We start from the raw sequence: 9040 nt of genomic DNA, 5'->3' as shown, positions 1-9040 counted from the left end.
GCAGTAAACACAATTCGAATTTCAACACAGTTACTAACAATAGCGGCAGCGTTGGTCATTCCACCAGTAATGAAACAAACAATCCTCCCAAAGTTGCGGTTCCCACACCTAAACTGAGTTCCAAATCCGAGCATCTAACGGCTGGTAGCACCTCAACTAACACAACACCAATCTTCGGCAGTTTTGATGGCCATATTGTGGGTATTCCGCTCGCATCCGCTTTCTGCAAAATCTCAGCAACTGGAGCAACCATCGGATGTCTCCCCCGAAGAAGTCACATCTGTTTTGGGAAACTTCCGCTCTCACCAGTCAGGTATTATTGTACGTTATTCAAATACCAGCAATGGTGAGTACCCAGTGTAGTTAGTATTGGTTGGCCGATGAATTTAGAGTAAGAATGAGTGTTTAAGTAGAATACACCACAACTGTAGCGAGGGCATGGTCAGGTGTACGCGCGAGTAGGGGTAGGGGGACTGGGAACACTGACGGACGGACTAAAACCGAACCAACGTGCAGTGCAGATAACAGACCTCATAAATGGGCTTACACCGTTTTTCCTGGAACAAATCTTTTTTAATTTGCATTTTCCTTTTTTAGTTTTTTTTCATTGTCATGCGGCCCAGCATACCAGGTCAAATAAATTAACCGCTCTACTGAAAGCTGAGCTAGGCCCGTGACAGTTTATCCCTATCTAAAATTGATGAGATCTCTTATGTTGGAAAATGGAATTTTTAAAAATTATTTTACTTATAATATATCGAAAATTAACTTTTTCTTTTCTTTTCGAATCGAGGATTGTTAATAATAAATAAAAAAAAAAGAAGAAAATTTATTATAAATTGTTCTTGTTAACGTTTAGTCAATATATATTTGTTTATTATTTTTTTCCTCAACTCCATAGTATAGGCAATAATTATTCTTCGATTTGTTTTTCATAAATATTCCCGCCCATAAATATCTCAAACCTTAAATGTCTTTCTTTTAAATACACCAAAAAGAAGTAAGTGAATTATTTTTATTAAATAATCAAGTGATGTTGCGGAAAATATATACACCAGGCGGACTAGTCACTTTGTTTATTTTATTTTATTTGGCAATATTGGCTCATCGAGATTGAAGGAAAAGGAACCTTCTGAGACATAGAAGGATGTTGCGGGACGCTTCAAACCGGCTTACGTTACCCGAAAATTTATGAGAAAATGATATTATATATTTGTCAACAATGCAAATTAACATATACATATTGTTGTATGTGGAATTTTGTAAAAGTTTTGAATATTTTCAATGCATTTTGCAATGAAAAATTTCTTGGATGAGTAGATGAAAGCCACATTGATTTGCGTAAGTCTGCACAAAATGAAGACTATTTCATAAACCCAAAAGGCAAGCATAAATGGGTTGTGAGTTACTCCACATACACGTTAGGTGTGCAACCCCAGAAAAATTATCTGAAAAAACTTATTTCCTGTATCAAAGCAAACATATTTTGACGATAGTGTCGACGTTTCGCAAGACGCCTCCCAAATAAGGCGAATAAGTGAGGAAATAAGAACCAGCATATCTTCCGCGCTTTTAAATTGAATTGTATTGAAAGAGAAGATATAAAAAATAAATCCGCTGTACGTGCCTTGTGGGAATTGAAAAGTTGGCTTCAACTTATATAATACAAAACTGGAATTCTACAATTCATTTTCAAACATTATGTATTCTTTTTATTGTATTACGTAAAATAAATAAATATATATTAAAATTCAAAATTCAAGTTCACAGTTTCCTTAAGAAATGAAAATATGAAATTATGTGAATTATAAGAAAGTAATTCACTTCACCTGTCTCAAATGTCTCTAAAAATTACCAAAAACCTGTGCAAGTGTCTCTCAAAATTACCAAAAACCAATTGGCATGAGTCTGAAAATGAACAAATGCATATGTTTTTAAGAAAAGTGGACAAAAACTCAGAAAAATTCTCCCTCAAAATTTTTATTTTGTTTTTACATGAAACATCTGTAGCATAATTCTCTGTTTGAATAAAATTGCTTTATTGTATACAAAAACCAAATATAACGAAAATTTAAAATTTAAAAAATATCAATTTATTTTTTATTTAAATGCAATTGGAAGAATTATCCATATTAACCGATGATTGGTTTAGTCCATCTCCATTCACCATACCAAAAAAAAAAAATATTAATCGATGATAAAACCGGACAAAAATAATATCCGCAAGCGAATTATAAATCAAGTATTTCTTTTTTTATTAATCCGTTACGCTAAGCATGAAAATAATATTCTGTCGTGATCGAATCTTTTGTACCATTAACTTCAAAAAATGAAAAGAACCAGATTTTTATACTTTATTTTCTGCGCCAGAATCAGATTTCTATATACTACACTCATTTTTTCTCTCTTTAGAATAAAAGTGAGATATATGTTCTACTTTATGAGTAACAAGCAAGAAATACGGAGTGCGAAGTTGTTCATAATTTTGTTGCATAGGCGTGTGGGCGCTGTAGGCGTGTATTTTGACCGATTGGGATCATATTTTGGATTCTTTTGCGAATTTGTAGGCGACATCACCATTTTCCTCCATTTCACGTTGTGTTAAGACCGATACCTCTTAAATGTAGTAGTAGTTCACGAAGAGCACCGAGTTATAAATATTTCGGACTCTAAGGGAATAACAACATGGTAAATAGCATATAACCACCACAACCATACAAAAATTAAGAACGTAATGTCAGAGAAGTTCAAACACTCGCCCGTATATTTTGAGACACCAAGGCGTTGCAAGACTCTCACAAGCATTTTCTCTTTCGTGAATTTCATAACTGAACAAACTTGTTTTATAAAAAAATTATTTATATTGTGTCACGTGTAGTCGTTCAGTCAATCGTCGGGAAAAGATAAAAAATCGGCAAAGCGCAACAACAACATTCAGTTATTAGAAAAACATGAGGGTTAGCAATTTGTTTTATAAAGTGAAGCTTCCAATAATCCAGACTTTTTCGAAGCAAAAAAAATATGAAAGAACCCTATTGTAAATGTAAATAAAAATTTGAGTATAAGTCGCACGCCTAGTTAAGCGGATATCTGCCTTAGTGGCCGAATAGGCAAAGGATGTCGACTAACAGCTCCAATGTAGGAGGGTTTTCAATAAAACCGAGAGCGTTCGGTGCTAGTGTTTAAGACCTTAGTCCCAGAGTTTATTTCTCTAAACTACTAATACAATGACAATTAAAGGGATAAGCATTCGTGGTTAAGTTAACAAATTCTATTAGAGTCGCAGGCTTTATTAAATGATATGAAATCTATCGTATAAAAAATAAATGTCATCACTATTTAGTAAGCGCATTTGCTGACGTCATATTTAAATTAATTGTTAATTTATAATGCTTCGAATGATTTTCTTTTACATTTAACATGTACATTAAGAGACCACGGTTTCTATGAATGATCGTTGGATATGTAATCAATACTTTGATGTTGTTACATTTGCACAACATAATTCTACTGAAAAATGAAGAATAGCGATAATGCTTTAATTTGCAAGCCGTTGCACGTTTTCGCCAGTCAATTTCTTCCTTATGTTACAAAAGGAATAATAGAGACTTTAAGCACTCTAATATATAAATATATTTTAAACAACTACTTTATGAAATATGTATATATATCGATTCACATTTCTTACCCTCACCACATACGTAGCAAAAATTAATATACACTTTGCTCTAATCAATGGAAGCGTCAATTGTCATGTGCACTCTGTTGGATTGTCATAATGTACTAACTCTGCGGATGAATATATTCTAAAATTATATGTTATTTAATCAAGAGTTATTGAAAAAATGCTACACATTTGCTGAAAGCTATTTTTATTATAACGACCTTAAGTATGTGCAACCATTTTTCTTATTAACACTCGGATATTTCATTCGGGATCTGTGGGCAATTTGAAACCAACCATGTCAGCAGTCTCCTTTACACTACGTTCGCCTCTTCCGCGGTACTCTTTATGCAACTCATTATATTTTCTAACGCTGGACAAATAAGTGAGGTAAGTTTGACCCAAGAATAAGGCTTCATCACGTGCTTTGCATAATTGCTGATCAGTCGTACAAAATTTTTTATATTGAGCTAAAATATAATGTGCAGCCAGTGAATCTTTAATACAAGCACACGGATTGGCAAACCGTAATTCTTGTAGAAGAGTGCGTAGAGCTTTAGTGGCTGCCATCCTTGGAGAAAGAATTTATTAATAAATGTTAAAAATCTTGAAGAAATTTTCCTTACGTATTTATACAGCGCTGCAAAATTTCGTACCAGCTGCAAATGTGGGGAGAAAGGAAAAACAAACTACTTCCCATCATAAACCAATTTAAGTATCTAACATTCTTTAATAAAAATTTATTCATATAAATTAAGCAAGCTACATCGCTACATCTATCTCCATCTTCACATCCTGTTCATCTTTGTCAATGCTCAACTCTAAAATAGCATCTTCATCTACTGATAATGATTCTTTAGTACTTTTATTATCGTAATCATCTTTTATGTCCAAATCCTGCTTTATTTCTCTTTCCAAAAATCCCCGATGTCGTCCTTTCCTTGACTGTGAGCCAGCCTCCATTTCATCGTCACTTAAGCCTTCTATAACAGCATTTGCAGCCGCTTTACCTACATTGATAGGAGAGCCTATTACTACTTCAGCGTCGTCACTTTTCCTATCTCCATCTTCACTTGAGCTATCATCAGCCAACTGAGTTTCCAGTTCACGTATGGCATACATAAGTACACTGAAATCCTTTTGCCGTTTTTCGAACTTACGTTCCAGTTTTAACTTCTTCTCTGTTAACTCTGTTAGTTCTTTTTGTAAAACTTCAATTTGTTTTTCAGTTTCTTTGCGATCGGGTTGTTGTTTGATTACTTTAGCCAATTGATCGTACTCCATCTTGTTCTTACGTATCTGTTTGGCTATAATCAATTCCTTTTTGCTTTCTTCTATTTCGTGTTTAGCGGAATATATATTTTTCTCTATAGTTTGTGATAACTTCTGGTAATTTTCCAGCTCTTCGTTTATCATTAAACCAGTACGTTCAGTTTTGGCGGATGCAAACTGGCATTGAGCTAATTGAGCCATTAAGCGATCATATATAATTTGGCTGAAATGAACAAACGTATTAATAGACCTTACGAAGCTGAGATCAACGAAACTTAACATACTTATTTTCAGCTGAATCGCTTTTGGAATACATCCACTTTAGGAATTGCTTAAGCAACATATTAAGTCGACGGTCGTCACCTGTTCCGTCGCCATCAATCAATAATCGCTTTTTGATTATATCCTCTGCAAATATTTTTAATGTATATATGAATTCACACAAAGAAACTCGCATAGTAAATTTTTACAGACCATCCGACATTTGTGCGTAAATTTTTAATCAAAGATATTTTGTGGTCTTCTTCTTATTTTTCTGCAAATCAGAAGAGATTCGGTTGTACAAGAAACGTTCAACGTAAACACGAAGTTCTTTGTTTAAACCTTAACAAAGGTATTTAAATAAATAATTTCTCTTATTTAAATTATATGCTGAAGTTAGTTGTGTTTTCTCCAACGACAAAAAAAGTCATTTTAAATGAAAATTATAAGCGTGAAATTACAAATGGCGGTACTGTTACGATATTGCTATTTACTCGCTTAAGGGCTGTCACAATGAGACGTTATTCCTACTTTCGAGTTGGAGCTTTAACTTTTGCGTCTTTTTACAAAACTTTATGGGAATTGACAAATTATATCATATTGCATGAGAATACATACAAATAAAACAAAAATAAAACAACGCACAAGAAATAGAGGCAATTTATTTTAAATTCAAAAATCATTTATCTAATCGTTGTTCATATTAAAGTAATGTATATTTTTTTAATATAATTTAATTTGCCAAATTGGTTTATGCGATGCATTATTTTGTAAGAAATAAAAAACAAGCAATAAAGATTTTAAAGTTGAAACATATTCATAAACCTGTTTTGTAGACAGTGATCAAGGATACGTTCCAAATTATGGATCAGCACAAAAATACAAAATTATATCTAACGTATGTCTAATCAAGTTTTTTCAGAAATTAATCATTCTTTAATTAATAAACAAGCTTACTTGCTTTTATATTAACTTCCTTATTGTTTTTTTTAATACGTTGTTTACGTTTAGGTTTTTATTTTTGGTTCCAAAACATATGCTTTTGTTTACATATTTCTGTGAAGCAGTATGATAGCGGGGTTGCCGAATGTGCGTACCACTTGGGAGGTTTATGCCGAAGGCGAGAAAGACGATTCAATGTGTTAAACCCTTATCAGGCCGTAAAAAAAACGTAAAAAGAGGTAAACCTAAATCAGCAACCTAAAGTTTGGAAAGTGAAACTAATAACAGAAGCAGACCTATTTTTACCAATTTTTTGCTTACATCATCACATACCATTGCTATGAGTTATAAAGAACAAAGAACTGACAAATAATAGAACCGCGGCTGGGTTGGTATCATCGTCAATAGACCTGATCCATTTATGTAAAACAAGCAAAAAAAAGATAAGAAATTATAAAATTAATGCACAGATTAAAATTTCAAATCATACATGAAAAAGATTTAAAATAATGTAATACAAAATAATTAAAATTTGAGAAACTGAAACATTTGAGATATCGTTCTGTCCACAAACACAGCACTATAGCATAACAGAAGGTAAGTTGATAAATTCGCCCACAACATTACTAACACATGACTACTAACAAAATAATTGCCAAAGACATTGGCATGCCTAGAAACGAAAAATGCTAGGAAAAAGGCATAGAGTTGAGAACAAAGCAACTGTAACTAAATTGGTGAATTGTTTAAAAGCTCCAACAATTTTCAGAAAGTTCATAAATTTATATGCTTATGTAATTACAAAGAATATATTCCTATACCGTGATTATTAACAGCAACTTGGTAGAAAATGATTGCAAAAAGGAGAAGAAAATAAAATCAATTACTGCAGATAGACAAAAATAATGTCCATTAATACTATCACGTTACAATTTTTATGCATCTTTGAACACAAAAGTGTTAAAAATACTAATATTATATACATAGAATTTTCATATTGCAATAACGTTACCACTATATTTTGTGTGAACACATGTATGTATAAATATAAACGATACGCTCTTTACTTGAATATATGCAAGCAAATTATATAATCTGTGTATTTGCATAGGCATTAACATATTAATTACCGAATACTCCATACTCCGTAAAGAAATATGATCCCAGTGATGAACAGATTTCACCACTCTTTGATCAAAGTTTCGACGACATGTATTTGTCGGTTAAGAAGTGGAAAGAATTGGTCTTCTCAGAAGTTTTAACTTTTAAATCAGTACAGCAATCTTGATTTATTACAAATAATAAGTTTACGAACGCTCTAAGAAATTTTTTTCGAAATATCGTTCCGCTTCAAAGACGTAGCAAATTCGCATTTTACAGAATTGTTTCCGTTTTTTTCCACCGTTTATTCTCATTTAACAAAAATGATTCCGTTTTTGAGAATTAATTTTTCCATCACTTATTCTCATTTAACAGTCACAAAATTTACTTATTGAAAACAACTCTGCTCTCCCTCTATTCACAACACATGGTATTTTTTTTATAAATCATGAAAAGGAAAAAACCAGATAACGGCTTTCTGTGAAACCAAAGGAATTTGGCGAGCGCAAAAAGAAGTGATTCCAATGGAAAAATTAAACAAAATCTATCACTAAAATTAGATAAAAAAATAAAAATATATAGGTTTTTTATATGTATACCAAATTAGTTTTGTTTATTAAAGTTGTTAAATATATCTCGAATTTTGTTTATTGTATTGTAATATATCTAACAAAGAAAATAAGTACATTAACTGGTAAATGCGTTTTCTATTATTTACAATTTTATTTGGTAGCAAGGAGACCCATCTGAGATTCGTATTGTTTTTCTGGAAATCTCTATCGTGTCTCTAGTTGCTAGCAATGAAATAGATGAAAGATGAAATATATTTCATATATACAAGTCGACTTGTGTTCACTGTAGTGCGTGTTTTCTTTTCGTCTGTGTTTTTTCAATTGTTTCGGTGTTTTCGGTGTTTTTGTGTATTTAACTTCTGTCTTTTCAGTGTTATTGCTAAAACTGGTTAACGCGGATATCGCGTATGTGCTTTTGTTTCGTCTATATATAATAAAAAATAGAAAACAAAAAAACAAAATAAAAAAAATTGAAAACATTTGACACTTTTCTTTAGTAGTTCCCAACCTTCTTCCACAGTTCCCAAACCTTTTAAAGTGAGTGGTTATTTCACAAATAATAAGCAGTAGACAACAATAAGGCATAATGGCCCCGGGGCCGCCAGACAAAAACTCGAATAGATTTTATCTATTAAGTGATACATCCCCCCAAAGAAAAAAAAGTAAAAATTCAGATTTTCCGGTGTTGCCGATCAGCGATATAACCCCTATTGGTAAAAAATATATTGTTATTTCTTCAACCGATGCTCGAATAACAATTTCTCAAATTAGCCCTTTTGCTATAAAAAAGGCTCTAGATAGCATTACAACATACATCGACTCCATCTCGATTCTACGCGATGGGAATTTACTGGTCCTCGCTGGGAACCCGCGCGCAACCGAAAAACTCATAAAGGCCAAATCTTTAGCTAATCTATGTGCTATTTCAGCTAAACTACATGAGAAACTTAACTCGGTTCGAGGCGTAATTTATGCCCCTTGCTTAAAGCATGTGCCGGAAGGTGAAATTGTTCGCGAAATGGACATTCAAGGAGTGACTGAAGTGTATAAATTAACCAAACTGAATGATGACGGAAAAACACGCTCTCCTACAGAAAGGATTATTTTAACTTTTGATCGCTATCGATTACCGCGAACAGTTGATGTGGCGTGGTATAAATGTAAAGTAGAACTATACATCCCAAATCCTATGAGGTGTAAAATTTGCCAACGCCTGGGTCATACGGCA

At 32.7% G+C, this 9040-nt stretch overlaps 2 protein-coding genes across 4 annotated transcripts; both read right to left on the bottom strand.

Annotated features, from left to right (window-relative positions):
* Window positions 1-2636: 2636 nt before the first annotated feature.
* LOC119640219 (protein FMC1 homolog) lies at window positions 2637-4431 on the bottom strand. 2 transcript variants are annotated; one of them, XM_038038090.1, is made up of 3 exons: window positions 4291-4431; window positions 3886-4235; window positions 2637-3806 (listed from the first exon to the last, which is right to left on the bottom strand). In XM_038038090.1, the coding sequence occupies exons 1-2, from the start codon at window positions 4410-4412 to the stop codon at window positions 3929-3931; spliced, it is 429 nt and encodes a 142-aa protein (XP_037894018.1). In that variant the 5' UTR covers window positions 4413-4431; the 3' UTR covers window positions 2637-3806; window positions 3886-3928. The 2 variants fall into 2 exon arrangements, with proteins under 2 accessions (XP_037894018.1, XP_037894017.1); XM_038038089.1 differs by having other exon boundaries at window positions 2637-4235.
* On the bottom strand, window positions 4414-7288 carry LOC119640218 (THO complex protein 7). 2 transcript variants are annotated; one of them, XM_038038088.1, is made up of 4 exons: window positions 7270-7288; window positions 5411-5471; window positions 5221-5344; window positions 4414-5159 (listed from the first exon to the last, which is right to left on the bottom strand). In XM_038038088.1, the coding sequence occupies exons 2-4, from the start codon at window positions 5418-5420 to the stop codon at window positions 4427-4429; spliced, it is 867 nt and encodes a 288-aa protein (XP_037894016.1). In that variant the 5' UTR covers window positions 5421-5471; window positions 7270-7288; the 3' UTR covers window positions 4414-4426. The 2 variants fall into 2 exon arrangements, with proteins under 2 accessions (XP_037894016.1, XP_037894015.1); XM_038038087.1 differs by lacking the exon at window positions 7270-7288 and having other exon boundaries at window positions 5411-5678.
* Window positions 7289-9040: the final 1752 nt, after the last annotated feature.

The sequence above is a fragment of the Glossina fuscipes genome, unplaced genomic scaffold, assembly GCF_014805625.2.
Source record: "Glossina fuscipes isolate IAEA_lab_2018 unplaced genomic scaffold, Yale_Gfus_2 116, whole genome shotgun sequence".
Classification (NCBI taxonomy): Eukaryota; Metazoa; Arthropoda; class Insecta; order Diptera; family Glossinidae; genus Glossina; species Glossina fuscipes.
The sequence above is the reverse complement of the archived record's forward strand: the minus strand, read 5'-3'. Positions and strand labels throughout refer to the sequence as shown.

What these genes read in the sequence shown, in the direction of transcription:
- LOC119640218 (XM_038038088.1), bottom strand. An exon ending in AGCGATTCAGCTGAAAATAA is followed by an intron (nt 5,160 to 5,220) that starts GTATGTTAAGTT and finishes TGTTCATTTCAG; the next exon opens with CCAAATTATATATGATCGCT.
- LOC119640219 (XM_038038089.1), bottom strand. Translation starts at nt 4,412, where the DNA reads ATGAATAAATTTTTATTAAAGAATGTTAGATACTTAAATTGGTTTATG. An exon ending in TTGCAGCGCTGTATAAATAC is followed by an intron (nt 4,236 to 4,290) that starts GTAAGGAAAATT and finishes TCTTTCTCCAAG; the next exon opens with GATGGCAGCCACTAAAGCTC.